At 35.5% G+C, this 23553-nt stretch overlaps 1 protein-coding gene across 3 annotated transcripts in view; it reads right to left on the bottom strand.

Annotated features, from left to right (window-relative positions):
- Nucleotides 1-23553, bottom strand: part of LOC144440865 (nuclear receptor subfamily 6 group A member 1-like) — a 172829-nt gene that overhangs the window by 27422 nt on the left and 121854 nt on the right. For all 3 annotated transcript variants that reach the window (XM_078130299.1, XM_078130298.1, XM_078130297.1), the window contains 2 exons: nucleotides 20479-20736; nucleotides 16952-17007 (listed from right to left, as the gene is read on the bottom strand). In XM_078130299.1, the coding sequence (XP_077986425.1) occupies nucleotides 16952-17007; nucleotides 20479-20736 (314 nt within the window). The remainder of the gene's footprint in view (nucleotides 1-16951; nucleotides 17008-20478; nucleotides 20737-23553) is intronic.

Here is a 23553-nt window from a genome sequence, read left to right as displayed (position 1 = left end):
TGCAAGGCCGATGTCAAATAGCCCCCCCCCCTCAAATACGCGATATTTTCTGTGTGTAGCAGAGTCAATCAACTGTGAGGGTCTTCAAGAGACTGACCTGTCCTTCACTCTTACCAATTTTGTAGATAATTGGCACACTGTAGGAGTGGTTACGTAACCTGAAGGTTGGCCTGATACTAGGAGAGACATCTTACCAAGGACATTGAGCTCGAACGTGACCGCTGCTTGTCTCTCTGATCACGTTTCATTTTACAAGTAAATGTTCACAATCAATGCAGTAACAATATGCAATCTTTTTCCCACTGTGTGGTAAAAGGTGAAATGTCATCCCAATGTAAGTAAATTTATGCATATCATTATTTTTATAGCTTGTATAATGACAGTTTCTGTATGCACTGCTGAGTTCACACAAAATGATGATATCTCACTCTGTTTTCCTAATAAGTGAGAGTAAATTAGACATTATTTGACCAGTTGGAGTGACAAATCTTAAAAGTATCACTGGATGGTCAGCTGTGTAGATTTCATTGATGAACTTCACCATACCTTTCAGAAATCAGCAGAGAATATAACAAATTTTTCTGTTTGCAAGCATAAATGCAGGGGTCAAAAAAACCAGGTGACCCCTCCCACGCAATAGGTCTTGATTTTGGCCAATGACACTGACCTTACCATGAACCTTTTAGGTGATTAATTGCTTATTTGCATATCTAATTGATGGGGTATGTTAGCACAATAGGTGACTGACCTTAGTTGTTTATTTGTAGTGAATACACTTAAATAACTGATCTCATTCTGCAAATATTTTTTGAATAGAATCGATTTGACTAATTTAGTCAGTTGTACTATTTATTAAAGATAGGATTTGTGTTTTTTTCACACTTGTTAAATGGCCAAGACCTTGGTTTGGAATTATAAAATTACAATATAGCCAATATTTTTAATGTATGACAGAAATTAAATTTGTAATTCAAGACATACATGGATTGTAATTACAGTTCTAAATATTGTATTTAATCTCTGCTAAATAAATGACAGCTTTTCTAATGAGTTTTACACGATGTTTTCTAATTCACTGAAATGTACATGTACAGTTCATAAAATTGTGTGAAACCTACAACAGTGACATTTACCACACAAAACTTTCCACCTTGGTGAAATTCACTTCACAACACTTTGAAATGGCCCTTTTCAATTCAACATTTTGTATTTAGCATATACTAAAACTATTTTCCATCAGTTTCTAACTGTATGCTGTATGTTCAAGTCTCAGGCACCACTGCCAATCACATTTTAAAAATGAAATCTGAATCACTTGGGTTTGAAATCGTTGCTCAAAACATTGCCATTACTCTGAAGAGACTTGAGGTTTGTGTGTCATGATTTCCTGTAGATAGTTAGAAAGCCACAATGACCATGTTTATTATGTCTAGGAGTGTAACTATTGTGAGGGTTGTGGGTTGCTGCTGCTCACTGTGGGGAAGTGAGTGTAAGTATTGTGCAGGTTGTGGGTTGCTGCTGCTCACTGGGGAAGTGAGTGTAAGTATTGTGCAGGTTGTGGGTTGCTGCTGCTCACTGTGGGGAAGTGAGTGTAAGTATTGTGAGGGTTGTGGGTTGCTGCTGCTCACTGTGGGGAAGTGAGTGTAAGTATTGTGCAGGTTGTGGGTTGCTGCTGCTCACTGTGGGGAAGTGAGTGTAACTATTGTGCAGGTTGTGGGTTGCTGCTGCTCACTGTGGGGAAGTGAGTGTAACTATTGTGCGGGTTGTGGGTTGCAGCGGCTCACTGGGGAAGTGAGTGTAACTATTGTGTAGGTTGTGGGTTGCTGCTGCTCACTGTGGGGAAGTGGGTGTAACTATTGTGCAGGTTGTGGGTTGCTGCTGCTCACTGGGGAAGTGGGTGTAAGTATTGTGCAGGTTGTGGGTTGCTGCTGCTCATTGTGGGGAAGTGAATGTAACTATTGTGAGGGTTGTGGGTTGCAGCGGCTCACTGGGGAAGTGAATGTAACTATTGTGCAGGTTGTGGGTTGCTGCTGCTCATTGTGGGGAAGTGAATGTAACTATTGTGCAGGTTGCTGCGGCTCCTGGGGAAGTGAGAGTAACTATTGTGAGGGTTAAACGTTTTTTGTTATTGATGATATAACAATTTCTTTTGATGCAAGATTTCAGTTGTAAATATTCATGTATTGTGTGTGAAACTGAAAAATCCCTTTGTTCAAATAAAGTAATCATATTATTATCAAATCACAATGTTTTGTATATTAATTTTTTGGAGGATGTAAGTGGCCACAAGCCATGGTTCTCACTTGTCAAATTTTTGGTAACTTCAACTTATTTGTGGTCACACCATACAGCCGCCAAATTTAGTAACTTTACTATCTATTCTTGATTAACATCATGGTTGAATCTATTTGTGGTAGGGGGTGGGGGTTGAATCTATTTGTGATAGGGGGTGGGGGTTAGATTTTGAGATTTAAAGAATAGAGACCAAATATCAAGGGTGTACTTTCAGAAGGTGATAATGTCAATTCTGGCTGGCAAAGAAAGGCAAGTATTATGATCCAATTAAAAAAAAAACAATTTTGACATTCCATGATATCTTGTAATCTTCAGAGAAAGTATTAGTTGTGTTCTATACCCTGTTTAGACTTAGTAACTATACAAATCCTGCAAGGCTATATTGAAGGTATAGACCCCTGGATTGCACTAAGTGAAAAATACTGCAACAGATTGCTGATAGAGGGCGCTATACATGTTATCTGTAATAGGATGTTGGGATGGTTTCCTTGCTATATCTCAGTGGTGTCATGATATGTCTGTCATTTATTTCCCCTGCAACTATTTAAAAGATCAAAATGATGAAACCCAAGTCCTGTCCTCAGCTCAGCCTGAAGTGAAATGACAAAGTTTGTTGCAAAAGAAGCCGTCTACTTCTGTGCAATGTGAAAGAGACTGTCGATATATCAGCATATTTGGCTTCCTCACATGACTGTACATATTACGTAACTTCCAGACACTGCCTTGTCTGTTAGTGTCAAATTTGTCCAGACACTCCAGACACTCCAGACAGTTACCAAGGTTACGTAATGTACAGACATGAGCTGCTGGGCAAACATGCCAGACAATACTAGAAATTGTAAAGGACAGCGTGCTACTATAAATAATTCAGGTGAAAGGCAAAGAAAATATTTGGGTTGAAATAACAGATAAAACATTAATCTATACATGCGTGCCAAATTAGTATATTTGTGTTGCAAATTTTCCTCAAATTCAAAATGTCAATTAATTTTGTCTGAGAACGTCAATACCAACATAATACTTATAATATGGTAGAAAGGGGTATAATCACACAATGGAATTATATAACATTTAGATATTGCTGTGTAATAGACACAACTATAATGCACTGTCTAGCATTCTCAGCTGTAACCTAAAATAGAATTAGAGAATTTTTTGCAACCTGTCAGCATGTAAATATCATTGGATAGCAGCTGCAGGTTTAAGCTCCTGGACACAGTAACAACAGATTCTCTATAATTTTGGCCAAAAAATCAACAAAAACGTTTCCTTTTGAAATTCTGAACCAATTTACCACCATATTGTCGTCTGCCATTATGTAAATCATCAACAACTATCTATTGAGAATGAAATTTATAATGTAACTATTCTGTGGACTGCATATTTTCCATTCAAAATTTAGTGAACAACAATTCCTGCATATAACCACCAAAACTTTGCATACAGAAATTCGCATATTTTACCTAAAAAAAATAAATAGGGAACAACAATTCAGATTTTACCAGCAATTTTACTTAAATACATATTTTGCTACCAAAATGTTATCAACCTTTCAAATTCATTCACCTGAAATTTGCAAATTTCTGTCAATTATTCAAATATTTCTGGTACTACTAACTTGATTAGATGAACAAATATGTTCTTGCAACTAAATAAACCACACAAATAATTATAAATATGAAGAAACGTATATTTGTTATGCAAAATTAAATTTGTTTTAAAAAGTATTTTTCTGTTTTTCATATAAATTTTGATGAGAAGCTGGCATACTTTAAACATTTACAGATTTTACACTTGATAATAACCGACATCCAAACTTGTAACATCATAAAATGTTATAGTTGGGGAAAGAAGTATAGACAGGGGTGTAGAAATCATCTTCAGCATTATCATACTTTCAACAACAAAAAACAATTTATGAAACATATTATTCAAGATAACAACAGAACCAAAATAAGCAACCTTTGCATTTTCAGAGGGGGATTTATGTAGACAGTTGGCGGCCAAAGTCGCACTTCCTCTTAGTAGCTCATTTTAGTGAAACCTTCTTCTATTGTCCTTGTAGCATACACCAAGTTTTACATATTAGACACAGAGTACTAACTGTGCCACTAGTTGTACTTATATGCCATTATTTCAGTTACTTGGTTTTTATTTGTTTGCTTGGTTTTAGTGGTTTTCACAGCTCACTGCACAATGAACCAGACCTGCAACCTATAAACACAAACAAAGGCAAATAGCTGTTTGGCTGGTATGCAAATGATATGCAAACGACAGTGTTTGTTAAAAAATTTGGGGTCAACTAACATTCCTAAGGGGTTTAGCAGAGCACATCACGCCACATTTAACACATCACACCACCACAACCGGACCATAACCACAGCTTTACTGCAGCCTACAGGACATTTTCATATCTTGTCATCCAAATTTTGGACTTCAAAATATGCATTTTATAGATGAAGCCCTTTCAACATTTTCCTCAACAGGATGTCAACAATCAAGCTCTCAATGTGAAATATTTATACAAAGTTCAATTCATGAACTTAGATTGATAGTTTGCACAGATGTGTTTTCATCAAAGTTTTGAAATATTTGTGTTTGTTTTGAAGCCCTAGTTTAAGGAAATTGAAATTTATAGATAAAATTTATACAATTTCTACTGAGTAATCAGAAGTGTGCTGCAAACTATAGAGGGCGCCCTCTCATACATCATAGTTAGTGCTATGATAACATACAAAATATTCTATTACAATATTTAATGTCAGTTCTACTCCAATTTTTCAAATTTAGTTTACTTGTTATGAAATTCATTTGTTTGTTTCTGTAATACACCCCTTTTTGTATCAGTGATTCAAGGAATTAAAAAATTTATGTTTTTCAAAAAAATCACTTTTTGGTAAGATTTGAAATATATATAATTCACCACATAGTGATTCAGTTATTACATTGGAGTACTGTATTAGATTAATTATTATTATAATAAAAATATAAATACAACATATCTCCTGAACGTCCTTGTAAACATAAATGAAAGTGAAATTATAACTATGGATAATAAAATAATAATAATAAATGCATCTTTCCTCCTGAGATCTCAATAAGGTGCTCACAATTATTATCCCTGGCATGGATCACTGGCGGCACAACAGCCAACTTCCTCAACTCCCTGGGAAGCATACAATCCATTGCAGCCTATATAAGTGCATAGGATTGAAGCATTCATATAGCAACCTCTATCCTACCAGGTCCCCAATTAAACAGCTAGGTGGACTGAGGCATAGTCATGGTTCAAATCTTGTCATTCACATTGCATCCTCTATCCTACCAGGTCCTCAATCATACAGCTGGGTTGACTGAGGCATAGTCATGATTCAAATCTTGTCATTCACATTGCATCCTCTATCCTACCAGGTCCTCAATCATACAGCTGGGTTGACTGAGGCATAGTCGTGATTCAAATCTTGTCATTCACATTGCATCCTACATCCTACCAGGTCCTCAATCATACAGCTGGGTTGACTGAGGCATAGTCGTGATTCAAATCTTGTCATTCACATTGCATCCTACATCCTACCAGGTCCTCAATTATACAGCTGGGTTGACTGAGGCATAGTCTTGATTCAAATCTTGTCATTCACATTGCAACCTCTATCCTACCAGGTCCTCAATTATACAGCTAGGTGGACTGAGGCATAGTCGTGGTTCAAATCTTGTCATTCACATTGCAACCTCTATCCTACCAGGTCCTCAATTATACAGCTGGGTTGACTGAGGCATAGTAGTGATTCAAATCTTGCCCAAGGACCTTAGCCTCTCAAAAGCAAACGGCAGCAACAGGGCTTGAACCTGCCACCTCTGCAGATTCCAAGCCAGCCATGATAACCATCTCATCCATCATGTCTCCATAAATCTGATCCACAATTCTGCCTAACTTATAAGAGACACTTACAACAGACTGTGTTCATCTTTGTCGGACCATCAAACATTTACTTGATAAGTTGATTGACAAAAACCTAACACTACTTTGAGAACTTCATTTATGAATCTAAAAGCCTTAGTTTCAAATTACAGAAGTCCATTTCAGAGAGAAATTTTTCCTTAAAAAGATACAAAACTGTTTTCTGTTATCTGGCAAATCAAAAATCAAATTTGTTATGAGAAATGCATCAAATTAATGTTGTTATGACAATGTTCATATATACAGGAATCGATTGCTATGGTTACAGTGTAGGGAATTTAAAGAATACCTCTAAAATTTAATTAGTTTTGTTTTTAATTGAAGATTTTAGAAACCTGTGCTGAACTTTAACCCTTTGCTCTGAGGTATAAATCATAAATCATAAATCATATTAGTATCTAATAATTTGAAAAATTACATTAAACCTGAGGGGGAAATAATCAAAATGCAAGTACAAAATATAAACTCATCAATTTTGCAGAAACAGTACATATCAGTAATCAGTGTTAATCATTATGGTAAATTTCTGCACATTGTACACAAAAAAATTGATGTGAAAATATGGGGAAAAATTTGCAAATCTCGTTTGTGATGGATTGCCGCCTGTATAGAGAGACATTTGGTACACATAATACATGTAGCATTTTTGAAATAGACACATGATTAATCTCCACTGTATTGACTGTTTACATTGTAGAACAGTTAAGTCGTATTTGGACTCCAGACACTATTCATCATTCTGTCTGGCTACCATTATTCAAAGGATAATGTCAAAGTGAGCCAACAAACCCAAGCACAAAGCCAGACATTGTTAGACAATAGAAGCACTGTCAGTAGCTGACTGAAACTAACACCAGAACAGACAGAATGCAAACAGATATAATCCATGGCTACTGATTAGTGAGTCCACAAACACTTAGGGTCAAATTCTCTACCATGTTACTTATGGTATGGTGATGAATGAATCATGGCTGGTGCTATGGCAACTGTGTGCAGGTGAGACAATCTAGGTTGGTGGTGCCAAGGTCTGTTTCTAAAATTTCATTCCTCACTTGAAGTTGCAACCCAACATTTCTCTGAAGTGCCCAAAGACCAAATTAATCATTGCCATAGTGATAAAATCAGTGGAATATTTCACATTATAACAAATAACTAAATCCTCCTAATCGTGAAATCTCTGAAATGTCTTTGAATGTAAACTTGACAAAAAATGGCTTTCTGTATCTCAGTATATTTGTTTAGTATAGTAACTTATTTGGTTGGAGAAACGTCCATGGTATTTTATTTCTGGCAACATGTGCCAGCTGCATAAAAGTTGGCGTTGCCTTTTTTCATAATCACTTGGGTTTTATGAGCTTGTAAACATATCTGCAAATATAATGACAGTGTAAATCCCTGGCTATATGATATAAATCAACTCTACTTTGAGTAATAGCATACACTTACACAACAACAGACAATTTGACCTATCTCTTAGCGATGATCACACAATGTCACTAGTACAAGCTCAACACATCTACATTGTTCATTTAGGTCAAATCCCCCTCCCCCCTCCCCCTAAACGAGCGTTCACAAGTGTGACATTAAATGTTTATATACATGTATGATGTAAACTATGATGAAAACTGTAGCGGTCACACCACTATGATTGATGTAATGTAAAAACATGATGATAAACAAAACACTACCAGAAACCCAGCAACATATCTCATATTAGAAGAAATTTTTTATCAACTTTGATATCAACATCTCAGTAGTAAATACAGAAGCTGTTATCATTGAAGGTGTCAAAGATTTGAAATTTGGTTAGAAGTGTAAAAATGAAGTTCAGCAATTGCATTGACACCAGACCCCCTCCCCTCTTTTAATGAACAATGTTACTTATTGAGCTTGTGTGACATTGTATGATTGTCCCTTATATTGTTTGTATTAAAAATACATTCAGACATTTAAAAAAAAAACCACTTTTCTTTGGTTTACTAGGAGTTTACTGCATGCAGAATAAGTGTTAGTTTCAAATTAAGATAGACATACTTTTTGTCTGCCCACCCTAGAATAATAGGTGGTGTACTGGTTAAAATACAGATTAGGTTACTTCTTGTCTGCCCACCCTTGACTACAAATTTTTATCGATTTATACTTAGATCATAGTCTCGGTTACCCATCTTCTCGCTGGTGAGGGCTCTGCCTACAAGACCACCCTAAATGAGTGTCGGGGGGGGGGGGGGGGGGGGAAATGAGATTCCAACTACCCCACTACAGAAGTCACACAGTACATTTCTTCCAAGCATAAAAAATGGGCTTATGAGGCCTGTTTATTGCAATTAATATATTTATCGGTCACTAGAGCAGTGATAATCTGTAGCAAAGGTACCTAAATCGTTCAGCCTGCCATGTTGGATATGAAGTACTACCCATGATGCACTGCTCCAGAGGCTACCTCCTGTGCGGGCGAGTTGAAATCTTATTTCCCCCAGACTCTTGTTTGGTGTGGTCGCATACGCAGAGGCCAACATCGGTGAGAGTCAGGGTAACAGAGAATAACTTAGATTATGGTTCTTTATCATATCTGCATCCTAAGTTTAATCAAAGATAATATTATACGTCCCTGATAATATCAAAGGCTGCAAGAAACCTCCAGATAAAAGTAGTCTGGCTCATTAAATGACAAAACACATGGTTTTAATTCTGTCTTTTGATCAATCATCCATACTCTAAAGCGATTCTTTTGTTTTAGTTCTGCATGAGGGCGCTCTTCAGATATGAGAGCAAAACTTTCTCAGTGAAACTCTAGATGGCGCTATAACAACTGACTCTGTAACATGATGTACTGTTCATGTTCAGTATTACACAACCAGATGAAAAGATATTTTGGTAATTAAAACATATATCTTGAAATATCATGCTGTCATTGTAATAGTGTGATACTTAAAAAAAAAAACCAGTCACACAAATGGATAATGTAGATTTTCTACTTCAAACCACCCATAAATCTAAATTTTGAGTACATGAATGAAAAAAATCTTATTTGCTTTATTCATGAATACAATTATAGTCATTTACAATTACATGGCAACCAATTGTCGTCATTTTCGAAGCAACCCACAAATTTTCAAATTTTCTTTTAGTCATATCAAGTCATTAGTTTTTCAATTGTGAAGTTCAAGGTAAGATTTAGTTCATTTATCCATGAATGAATTCAAATTGGACCTTATTTTGACATGGTAGAATGATTAATGAATAAATGACATAATGTAGGACGCTATGCGTTTTACATTAGTATTCAACGCACGCATTTACCATTTGTCACAGACACCACAATGTCAAAACGACGACTATCCTTGACCTTTGACCTTTGTGTTAACAATCCCAGACATGATGAGAGCATTCAACTCAGTTGTCCCCTGAAAGGACCTCTATTCATTTCTTATTTCAAATGCAATCTCAACTATAACATATAAACATGTTAATCTTTTAAGAGAGTATCCATATTCACGAGCTGTATGTGAGTATTGTCACAGCCTGTAGCAGATATTAAAGTGTCCATTTTGAATGCATACAACTGCATGTTTATATCGAATTCTATTCATTCGAGGGTTGTCCACTAACACATTTATGAGATCTATTAGGACTGCTTTACATTTATCTGTCTGTGTGTGTGTGTGTCTGTGTGTGTATCTGTGTGTGCATGTGTGTCTGTATATGTGTATGCGTGTCTGTGCCTATGTGTATGCGTGTCTGTCTGTGTGTGTGTCTGTGTGTGTGTCTGTGTGTGTACGTGTGTGTGTGTACGTGTGTGTGTGTGTGTGTGTGTGTCTGTGTCTGTGTGTGTGTTTGACACAGTTTGTGTGTGTACATGGCTGTTGTTAATTAATGCAACCATTTTTTGGAGACAAATTTCTATAACTGCAAATTCAAACATTTTGATGACTGCATCAAATTCATATTTGATTGCCAAAACTGGAATAAATGTATACATTTCCAGTGACTAATTTCTGAATCCATGCTGATTTACCTTCTATATGATTTTAAGTTGAAAGTCTAAATTCAAATCTCAAACAAAATACTTGAAAATTCACCAGTTATGATTATGAATATCTAAAATCAAAAGCAAATATTTTGAATATTGATGTTGGCATCAAATTCAACTTTGATGGGGCAAATAAATAAGTGAAACATTATTTTTGGTGACAATTTCTACATTAATTTCAAACATTTTTAAAAAACAATAGAAATTAAAATTATATAGCTTGTTGGAGGAATGATGATGAAATTAAATTTGATAATAATCTGTGACCATTTCAACTGTTGTTCTAACACTAGTAATAGTAGCTGCCTTTCACTTTCTATAAATATCACACACACAAACCAGCAGCAGTCATTCCTCATCTTTACTTCAAATGGATCCAATTGAATTTCAATATTCAGTGATAACTTTTTGATGGAAGTAATGTGTATCACATTTCCTGAATAAAATGATAGCTCTTTATGAATATAACAAGAATGAACCGTGTGTCAGCATATATTTATATATAACATAATACAGACTGAAACAGATTTTGCTACAATTCTTTTTTCTTATTTTATGATCCCCTTTTCATCACATCAGAAGGACTACAAATAAGCAGGACTTGAAATTAACTTTTTTCTTTGACACTCCCAGTGAGTTACCAAATTTCAGAAAGTGGTAGCCCAAGGATGGTGACCAGTAGTCCTATATACCTGAACTGGAAATATATGTGTGTTATTGACATACTTTTACGTCCATAAATCTTCCATTCTTTAAATCTTCACATAATTAGTGGTAGGGAGAGTGGGCTACCAGCTGCAAATTATGGTAGCCCATGACAGGAATTGACTTTGGTAGTCTGTGGATACTGGACTATTGTTAATTTGGTAGTCTGTAGATACTGCACTATTGTTATTTTTGAGCCCTAACAAGTAATTTGTAGTTAGATCATACTGACTTTGTCATCAAATCAGTAACTGTTTATGTTATGTGTTGGATTAAAAAATTGTCTTCATTTCTTTTCTAATTATTCTCGATATATACTTTTATATCTTATTTTGTCACCTTGGTAGTTCCTCTGGGAATAATTACGGGTGTTCAAAATAAATGACATCATATGACTAAATGTTGACAAGTTTTGTGATAACAACAGTTATAAATATAAAAAATTAACATATCAACTTCCAAAACAAATATTTGTCATTTTTTTATCATTGTTCTGTAATTTTAGAAGTTTTGAGCAGACAAGGGTAAAAGTCAGGTTCTTTCCTATATATTGTATCATTTCCCCTGAGAAACAGTTCACTTTGCTATAGAGTACTAGGGAAAAACAAATTTTCATTTACTACCCTCATTACAGCGTTTGTTATATCAATAGGCAATGATACGACTTGTTGAATGGTGTAATTTTGACTCGTTATGTAGACTTCATGTACATGATGATTTATTTCAGCTGGCCTTGCATGATTTCATACTCCCACGCACACTAACAGATTACTAGTATTAAGCTGTGACCATCAGAGCAACCCACGCAAACTGAAGTGAATCCTCACAGTTATACCGTATAATACAATCTAACTTGTCCTCATATCATAAATAAATAGTCTTCATTAGAATTACAAGTACCACCACGCAAAGCACTAGTAAGGTACCACCATGCATAGCACTAGTAAGGTACCATCATACAAAGCAGGCAATATAAAGAACTACCATACAAAGTAATTTTAGAATACTTCCTTGCAAAGCAGTTTATGGAACCATGATGCCCAGTACCAGTACTGATAAGGTACCACTGGTAGAGTACCACTGATAAGGTACCACTGGTAAGGTACCACTGGTAGAGTACCACTGATAAGGTACCACTGGTAAGGCACCACTGGTAAGGTACCACTGGTAAAATACCACTGCTAGAGTACCACTGATAAGGTACCACTGGTAAGGTACCACCGATAAGATACCACTGGTAAGGTACCAGTGGTGGATCACTGGTAGAGTACCACCGATAAGGTACCACCGATAAGGTACCACTGGTAAGGTACCACTGGTAAGGTACCACTGGTAGAGTACCACTGATAAGGTACCACCGATAAGGTACCACCAAAAAGGTACCACATTTTCTGAACCATTTATAATTCAAAGTACACTATCACCAACATTTTGTTAGTATACATATAACCAACACCTTATGAATGAGTGCATGCATGACAATGTAAAAGTACCAATCACATCTCAGATATATATTGATCACATTTCATGAATCATTTAATTTCAAAATGTTAATTAAATACCTTTAAGTTGTTAACAATTGTACACATATGACAATTTGCAAATGACATCCATATAATTGTAATGCACACATTTACTATACATCCCCAAACTTTGAGTGAATTGTGTCCACAAAATCTCCATTAGAAAAAACATTTAGTGAAAGGTTAAATTTGAGTAAATTAAAAATGCTCAGTCACTTAAGAACAAGCTAGTACAGGTTGACATAGACCCTTTTGATATAACTGGCCATCTACATGATTAATATCCCTTGTATATATTCTTGCAGTCCTTTTGTTTCTCAAAAAGAAACATCAATTTATCATTTTTAAGCATGTATTGATAACCACCATGGAATGGGGGGGGGGGGGGGGGTGTTCTTTAAAAGCCTCATTGGTTTCCTACCCATGTAAATATACATAGTACAAAATAACAAGTACCAACAAGTATATTTCTTGATAGTCTAAAATAGACATGAGAGGACATCTCATTAGAATTTTTTTTTTCATTAATTTTTCACTTTGAATGGATATTAGAGGATGAATATAAAAGATCTACTGCAATAGCCCACATGAAAACTGGTCGGGATACAAAACGTTTTCACTTATAATAAAAATGTGTGGCTTCAAGCCTTCTCATTCACACAATTTTTTCCATAAAATATTCATATACACAGGGCAACCTTGTATATCCTAGCACTACGATGTGTACATATCCTAGTCCTTGGAAGAGGAGCACAGTCATGTACTAAGCACCTCACAGCCCTGTTACAGGGTATTTTTTTCCACAGCCTATCTACATGGCTGTGATAAGTATGCCTGTTTGTGTTACATGGATGTTCACATCACCTCTGTGCCAGGGCTGTTTTGCACATCCCTTACAATCCAGTTGTATGCACATATTTGGTATCAACAGTCAATCCTACACCTGGCATTTCGCTAGCGGCCTTTCACTTAATGAAGGGTTTGGCCAGAAAGAAGGAATAAATTCTTCATTAGGTGTTGAAATTGTTCACATCGTGAGAATACATAAATGCACCCATCTCAGTATCAGCTAATCACAAAGGTGTAGATTTCATGATGGACATACATCTCAATGAGGTTCAATGACAGTGTGGGAAATTGTAATATTAAATCAAAATTTTGGTTTTAATACATGGCCATTACAGAGAAAATGCCAGGGCAAGATGATAGCAAAAATCCCAACACGACAGGATTCTACACTAGTCAATTTGAGATCTGTTATGAATATATATATGAACCAGTTAAACAGTGCAATTTTTTTGTATCAGTACTTAGGATGTCTGGGAGCCTTGGAAAGCCACTTTCATGTACAGTTTGTCTGCAGGCTTGCTGGCTGTATTCTTATAGACATGCACTTTCATTGATAGGCACCATTTTATGTAAACCCGAACGTAACCAGTAATCAACATTGAAAAGTATCGTCACGACAACACAACTATTGAGAACTGTGCATGACTTCTTGAAAATGAAGTCAATCGAGGAAGATGTTACACGATACAACTAACTTAAAGCTTTTTTCAAGGAATTCATGTTTCAAAAAATCAAAACAATAATGATGCTAATTAAAAGTCTAGGCTAACATTTGAAGGATAAAATTAAAATATATCACATGAATATGATGAGTATTATACTGGTAGGTGATGGTGACAGTAGAGGTACCTGTAGAGGTGGTAGTGGTTGTGATGGTGGTGGTTCTGGTGGTAGTTATGGTGATGGTGGTTATGATGGTGATGGTGGTAGTTATGTTGGTGGCAATGGTGATAAATATGATGTTAATAATTGTGGTAGTCAGTGTTTCCTCTAACGTCAGACATCATTTTTTTTATGGGTCAAATGAATCAAAACTAAGTTTTTTTTGTGAATCTTCACATAGCAAGAGATGAGAAACCAAATCTAGTGAAATAGTCTAGAAAAGAATTAACTTTAGACACAACATTTCCTTGAATTACAGTAGACCTTTCAAATAAATAGCGCCCTCTGGTGGAATAGTCTGGAACAGAATAACTGTAGACACAACAGTTCCTTGAATTACAGTAGATCTTTCAAATAAATAGTACCCTCAGGTGGAACAGTGGGGGTAACTGTAGACACGACAGTTCCTTGAATGACAGTAGATTCTCTGTTAGAAACTGGTTTATCAGTGTACAAAACTACTGAATTGATACAAAAATTATACTAACACTCAAAATATACAAAGCAATGACAATTTAGAATTTCTGAGAAAACAATCAATTTCTTTTAAAATATTTTCGAAACTGTGTCATTTTTCATTGCTGTGAACCATGTGAACACACATACACACACACACACCACCTGTTGCCAAATCCACATTCATGGTAATCTCTAAGGACATATATAATTCCTATACTGATTCTGGCAAATATTGGATTACAAATGGAACAAAGCATGAAATAATATTGTTTGCGTGTTGAAGCTGAGAATGGAAAATAGCTATTATCATAAGACAATTTAAGGAAATACGCATATTATCTTAATAGTAATCACATGAAAGAAATTTGAACTGAGTTTACAAGCTGTTGTACAAATAGAATGAATGAAAACCACCACATGTAAAACCATAAATAAAATAAACAACTATAACATTGATGTCGACACATGCCTTCAATGGCACTGACATTGTATTTTGGCACACTTGATAGATTGATACCAGTATTTTACCACACATAATAAATTACATCATCGAATTGCTACTTTATTATTCTTAAATACTGAAGTTGATTTTGACCAATACTAAGTTTGAGAAAGCAGTATACAAAACTTATCATTTAATCTGCTGCAAAGCACTACACAACCAAAAACATTTAAACTTTGTTTTTGTTCCTTTAATGTATAGTTATTGGTTCAACACGTATAAACTCAGTTTGTGCCCCTTTAATGTATAGTTATTGGTTAAACATGTATAAACTCAGCTTGTGTCCCTTTAATGTATAGTCATTGCCTAAACACGTATAAACTCAGTTTGTGCCCCTTTAATAGATCTTTGTTAACAGAAATATAAGCTTTCTAGAATTATTGAAATCTTTTGATAACTACTGCTCACTCTTATAATCTACGAGAAGAAAGACCAAAAGGTTTCCAGTTTTCATTTAATCGTTTTAAGTGGCACGGTATGTAACTGACACTACATTTCAATCATAGTGTACACTCATATACAACATAATTCCAACTAAAACTTATTTTGACAAAAATCTCAGTCGCCACATTGCAATAAGTCGATATATGAATAAAGCAGTTTGAAAACTGATTTAATAAGCTATTTAATGGTGGATTTAGTGGTACACACAAAATTAGCTTGGAAAGCTGTTTTTACATTTTATACAAATACGTTGTAACAGCAGTTCTAGTTGCTAAACACGATTTATGATAATGTTTGGGTGGTTGGGATATACAAGGACGAAATACATAAATAACCATCAAAGATCACGAACTGACCCCCTAACAAACGTAACCACCAGGAAAGGTGGATATCATCCATAACAAATGACACAAAACAATGGAAATAGAGGTAAATAAAGACATCTAGCCACTTTCACCACATCAGATTTTAATCAGATTGATATATCATATACCTTAAGTGCAGGTTTACAGTGTACTCCCCCTTGATTTAATGGTTGAGTCCCACATAATTTACGTAACAAAGAATCATTTGTTATGTAAATGTATGACAAAAGATCACACTAAGAAAAACTTGTTTATGAGGTGAAGAATCCCCCCAAGCTAAGATCCAATACATGTGTGTAATTAATTAATGTTTTCAGTACCCTTTATTCATAACATTGGTCGAGTCTCCCAAAATTAGCATATCAAAAATGTCTTCTGATAAAAGTGTAAATATATGACAACTGGTCATAATAAGAATGACTTGTTTATTAGGCAACATTTCACAAGATTAAATGAAAATAAATATCATTTATCATAATCTTGTTCATAGTCACCTGCTGGTTTACACTACCCTCCCCTTGATAACAAGGGCAAGTCCTGCAAAATTTGCATAACAAAGAGTTTTGTTATGTAAATTGAATTGAATTAAATTGAAATTTGTTTTTAAATACTGGAAAGTTTCCTGACACAAAATCAAACACAAATATTACCTACCTTGTTCATTATCAAGGTTAGGTTTATAACACCTACCCATGACAACAATGGTTGAGTCTGTCAGATATTTGATATGTGCATAACAAAGAACACATTGTTATGCAAATGTGCATCTTTTTATTATGAAATAGAGTAGTGGGTCCTGAAGATATTTGCATAACAATAGAGTTTTGCAAATACATTTCTCATACAAATTAGAAGGTATTAGTAAGTAAATACAGCATATTAACCCTGGGCTAAACCCCTGGTTTCAATATACTTTTCCTTGGGTATACTATTTCTTACCTTGACGGGCCCAATACTTTTGTTTCTTCCCCCTGGCATTCCATCTTCTCGTATGGCTGTAGAGAAACAGAACAAGAAATGAAATCAGACAGTGAATACTCAACCATATGGATGTTACACACAGATATAGTTCAATTCAAAGGAAGGTAAAGAAATGGAGGTAACATAAAATGTACCTTTGAAATAAAATCTTTAAACCTTTCGTCTTACTTTACTTAAGAAAACTCTAACCTATCCCCAGTTCAAATCAATAAACACATCTGGGGCAACCGTACAAATTTTTGAAATAGACGTCAAAATGATATCAAAATTTAGTCATTTTAGAATCCAATATGGCCGTAGAATCCAATATGGCCGTAGAATCTAGTATGGCCGTAGAATCCAATATGGCCGTAGAATCTAATATAATATAGCCACTGAATACTTAATTAACGCTATGGAAAAATAAAACATTGACAATTTTGTTGAAAACAAAACAGAGAACCCCGAAATTTCTTTTGTTATTTCTAAAGGACCAAGAACAAGTTGTTATGGTACAGTTTGGAAAGAATTGAAGAAGTTTGATTCTCAGGAAATTTAGTCTCCAAGGTGTCTGTGAACATTCTACCATAAGGTATTGGCATTTTTACCATTTTGGTCTCGGCTAAAGCCCTGGGCAGGGCTTCATTAAATTGGCTATGTATGAAAAATGTCATTCAATTTAACTATAATGAAGAATGCAGATTTTCCCCTGGTATTCCAATTTCCTCCTACATAGATACTGAAGTATGAGCCGGGATAATGGCCCTCAATGGACTTCTTTTTGGCCAATTGACTTTTTTTCAGTTGCCAATGACTTCATATGAATCTCTGATATTCTATAAAGAATGACTTGATAAAGAAGTGTCAAAATGACTATATTACTGATATTTTAGAAAGATCAACAGACAGAGACAGAGGGACAGAGTGACAGACAGAGACAGACAGACAGACAGACAGACAGACAGACAGACAGACAGACAGACAGACAGATAGATAGATACGAAAAGACAGTCTTGTATTTTTATCTGCATATACTTTTTAGTCCCAGAATAAACAGCTTTTGTCGACTTTTAGCCATCTTGCCTGAGATATTTATCCCTCCCCCTCTCATCTACACACATACTAGGGAGAGATCTTTTAGCATATGAGAAAGCAGTTTGTTCACAAAGACCATTTCCAGTTCCAATACCAGCTGAATGTGACAGTCAATAGTTCATTTAAAAGATAAAACATAGTAACAATCTGAATAGGCGGGAAAGATTTGGTTGGTAGTACTTGAACAATTAATAACACAGTGTGCTGTCATATGGCAGCCATATTTGGTGCCGAGTACCCTTCACAATGTACATATTGAACAATACTAAGTATTTTACACTACTATTCTTGACAGATTTACAACTATTAAAAACTGTTTGCAATGTTTTTGTTAAGTGCAGTGAGTAGGTAAAATCTACAGGATCAGCCAGGATAGAATGAATGGTTTTTACAAAGATGAACTGTGTGTATGTGTTGTTAAAGTCAGTATGATATGACATCTCATGCAGCCCTATCACCTACCACTGCCACCATTGATGTGGTAGCTGAAAGGGTTGCATGACAAGTCATATCTTACAAACTAGTAATATATGCTTTGTAAGTCATGTATACATCTTCCTGAGTTTCCCCAGGGCTTTACCAGGGTTCCTCACCAAAATTATTTACTCAAATGATATTTTATCACCAATGGGAAGGAAAGAGTGAGATTCACTATAATGTCACAGGAATTACTATCGTACAATTTATGAAATGGAGAAAAACATGTCGTGTGATAATGCTCCTAGTACCTTTGAGGGTTGGTACTATTCGTAAGTTCTCATCAATTCTACCTGATTTCCCCCTACTGGTGTTCATGTGAAGGGCAGCAAGTAGATCAATTCTACCCGAGTTCCCAAAGACTTTTTTTTACCTATGAAATACGGCAGAATTTATAGGATAGAATATGAGGAATCAATGCAAAGATTTACCAGATAGATTTACACCTTTGTTACCTGGGTTACCAACCAAAGTTAGGGTACAAGGTATAGACAGCTATGCAAATCTTAAGATTTACTTCCCTTGTTACCAGGAGTTCCCACCAAAATCATGGTACAAGGTATGGTAATCTATGCAAGGCTTAAGATTTCCTTCCCTTGTTACCAGGAGTTCCCACCAAAATCATGGTACAAGGTATAGACAGCTATGCAAATCTTAAGATTTACTTCCCTTGTTACCAGGAGTTCCAACCAAAATCATGGTACAAGGTATGGTAATCTATGCAAGGCTTAAGATTTCCTTCCCTTGTTACCAGGAGTTCCAACCAAAATCATGGTACAACGTATAGACAGCTATGCAAATCTTAAGATTTACTTCCCTTGTTACCAGGAGTTCCCACCAAAATCATGGTACAAGGTATGGTAATCTATGCAAGGCTTAAGATTTCCTTCCCTCGTTACCAGGAGTTCCAACCAAAATCATGGTACAAGGTATGGTAATCTATGCAAGGCTTAAGATTTCCTTCCCTTGTTACCAGGAGTTCCCACCAAAATCATGGTACAACGTATAGACAGCTATGCAAGGCTTAAGATTTCCTTCCCTTGTTACCAGGAGTTCCCACCAAAATCATGGTACAAGGTATGGTAATCTATGCAAGGCTTAAGATTTACTTCCCTTGTTACCAGGAGTTTGCACCAAAATCATGGTACAACGTATAGACAGCTATGCAAATCTTAAGATTTACTTCCCTTGTTACCAGGAGTTTGCACCAAAATCATGGTACAACGTATAGACAGCTATGCAAATCTTAAGATTTACTTCCCTTGTTACCAGGAGTTTGCACCAAAATCATGGTACAACGTATAGACAGCTATGCAAGGCTTAAGATTTCCTTCCCTTGTTACCAGGAGTTCCCACCAAAATCATGGTACAACGTATAACGGTATAGACAGCTATGCAAGGCTTAAGATTTCCTTCCCTTGTTACCAGGAGTTCCCACCAAAATCATGGTACAATTAAGGTATGGTAATCTATGCAAGGCTTAAGATTTCCTTCCCTTGTTACCAGGAGTTCCCACCAAAATCATGGTACAAGGTATAGACAGCTATGCAAATCTTAAGATTTACTTCCCTTGTTACCAGGAGTTCCCACCAAAATCATGGTACAAGGTATAGACAGCTATGCAAATCTTAAGATTTACTTCCCTTGTTACCAGGAGTTCCCACCAAAATCATGGTACAATTAAGGTATGGTAATCTATGCAAGGCTTAAGATTTCCTTCCCTTGTTACCAGGAGTTCCCACCAAAATCATGGTACAATTAAGGTATGGTAATCTATGCAAGGCTTAAGATTTCCTTCCCTTGTTACCAGGAGTTCCCACCAAAATCATGGTACAATTAAGGTATGGTAATCTATGTAAGTTTTAACCGAAAGAAACACTGTTATTATCTTCTTGTTAGTGTTTATTTTGTTACAGCTTTAAAAACACTCTCACCTTTCCTGTTCATTCCCATTTGTAGACATTTAAGGAGCCGACAGTATTGGCAGCGATTCCGCTGTCTGCGAGACATCATACAATTCTTATTGCGACTACATCGGTACACTCTCTTGTTGCAGATACTACGTTTAAAAAAACCTTTGCACCCCTCACAAGAGATGATACCATAGTGAAGGCCTGTTGCTCTATCACCGCAGATCAGACAGAATCTCTGTTCAGGTTGTGGCCGGTCATCTGGTGGAGGTGGACAGAGCTCTGCAAAGACGAAAAAAACCACGAAAAATGTTAAAACTGATTGTGACAAGAAATCTGCGCTAATATTTTTACCATCCTCTTCATAGTATAGTACTCTAATAGGGCAAATCAATGCTCAGTGGACATATTCTATTTTTTCTTAAAGGGTAGTATCAAAAGTTCTTAGACTACAAGTTTTCTTGTTAGTTTACTTAAGGGACGGGGGTGTCAATGCTAATAACCAATCAATACAGTAATAATCACTTAAAACTATTACAGTGACATGCATATATATAAATTATGGTGTCTGACATTTGTGCCAGGTTTGACTGAACTTGGGTTGTGGGTATCAGAAATAGGGTTGTCAACAGACAGGTGTACACACACACACACACACACACACACATGTTGCATCGAGCTAATAAATATATCCATAGTAAATTTATCTGATTTCAGACCTCTTTATTTCCCAAGATCCTAAACCAGGTTAGCAAACATGGTAATCTTTATTCACCTTGGTCTCTACTGGTTATACTAAAAAATATACCATACAAAGGTGGTTATTTTTGCTATGTATAATACTAATCTTATAGCTTGAATTTGACCTTAGAGGACCAAGGTTGTACGGTGGAAGGACATTAGTTTAGGATATTTTCTATTTATTTATTCATTTATAAATGCAATGCATCCATTATATGGGTTTTCATGCAATTGCCAAACATAAATACAAATACAGATTTAAAATACAACTATGTGACAAATATAAAAGTTATGCAACAATAATAAACACTGAGATATACTAGATAACCACAAAATGAATAGTGACATTCATGTGCACCACACCATGTCAACATCTTTGTGCCAAGTTTACAAAATGGCCACCAAGGAAAATGCAAAATATAGAAACCTCTGAAAAAAAATGTTTTCAATTCCAATCAATGTGATTAACAAAGACATGAAAATGTAAATTTCTGTTACAACAAAAACGGTAGATATTTTACTTGTACCAGTTTACAGCAAGTTATTTTGTATTAAATTACATCTTATGGTATGGTAGAAGATTGATTGATAAATGTTGTATTTTGTCATCAACACACTTGTCTCTTAGAGCAAATACTTCTTGAAGTATTGGTGAGGAGCATACAATAGTATTTTTTCCAAATGTGTGAAAACATTGATTAACTATTCCGTTTGAAGGCACAGCTGCTTGAAGTATTTAAAACTAGTGGCGTAATAAAGAAATAGAACACTCAATATCGCTCCTCTATTTATTATTTACATCTACAAAGCAGTGAATGCAAAGCTGTATTAAAAATGTTATACAAATCCACAATGTAAGGTAAAATCACACAATGCTAGCACACCTACCAAACATATACACCAGGTACTTATGTGTACGAAACCTGGGAGGCTTAAAGTCAGAGTTGGACCCCCTAACATACTGGTAGTTATCTTTTACTACGTGATCACATAGAATGCACTGCAGGTATTTCTTCAAAATAAATACTTTCGGCTAAAACATTACCATAGACTGTTTTGATGCATGAAGTCCTGCAGTAATTCCATAATGCCTATCCCTGGCCTGGAGATATTCTAGTGAAGTAGTTATAATTTCCATCTATTTAATTCACATTCAGATATTTTGTTGGCTATTTCTATAATTGTTTATTGACCTCTATATAGTATATTTCTACTTACATTTTATAATCTTAGACATACATCAAAATAAGCCACAACTCTCTGTTACTAAGAAAACTATCAAACTCTGTATTCATTTCATTTATAATTTCTCCTAAATGCAATTCTTTAAAGCGACATAGGTTAAGTTTATAATATACCTAGTGATAATGCTGTGCCATGATTCGCTAGAATCAGTCACGTGATAGGAAAATAGAATGACTACTTCCCTAGGAAAATAGTTCCATCAACTTTTACATGGTCACGTGGCCACCGCGCGTTCACAGCAGGTCAAAATGGCAGCTTCTGACGATGTCGTCTGCCACCGCGAGTTCACAGCATGAGGTATATTATAACACACATATTGACTGGCCTATATTCGGGCTATAGCACCCGTTCATTACCCCCTCGTGACTGTGAGTTGCCAGAATCACATGCTATTATGAAATAGCATGTGATTCTGGTAACTCACAGTCACGAGGGTGTAATAAACGGGTGCTATAGCCCTCATGGCCAGGCAATATGTGTTCATTATAACATTTTTTATTCGAGTGAAAATACCACCATAACAAGCGACCTATCGGTCAGAATAGCTCCGCTGTTTTTTTTTTAATTTAATTTTTTATTTTGGTGACATGTAGAAGTGGTTCAGGTCTTCAGCTCTTCGAGTCACTATGCAGTTTTGTTTTAGCGATGCAATAAAGTGGTTAGTGGTTTCATATGATGTCTCACTATAAAACACATTTTACACAGAAGTTGGTAATGTATTGTACTTTTATACCATAGTCACCATTTTATAACAAAAATCTACTGTTATGAAAAATTGCACAAAATCTCAGAAAAAAATGACTGGGAAATGCACACAAGAAAAAGAAAAAGAAAAAAAGAGGATTTTGAGGTTGGCTATAAGTAATTCCAGTGTCTTACAGCTGTAACCCTGGAAATTTTTAATGAAGAATGAAATAAACTAGGGATCTAAAATAATTTTGAGGCAATTTGAATTTGAATTTTCTAACAAATTTACAAAGTCAACAACATTCAACTTGTTCTAGTTGTGGTAGATATATATAGGGAAGAAATGTATTAATCGCCATCTTAGTTTCCGTACGGCGACAATCTCAAGTACCCGGAAGAGAGTCATTCTCAGCCATACGTTACAGT

Source organism: Glandiceps talaboti, chromosome 10 (assembly GCF_964340395.1).
Source record: "Glandiceps talaboti chromosome 10, keGlaTala1.1, whole genome shotgun sequence".
NCBI lineage: Eukaryota > Metazoa > Hemichordata > Enteropneusta > Spengelidae > Glandiceps > Glandiceps talaboti.
The sequence above is the reverse complement of the archived record's forward strand: the minus strand, read 5'-3'. Positions and strand labels throughout refer to the sequence as shown.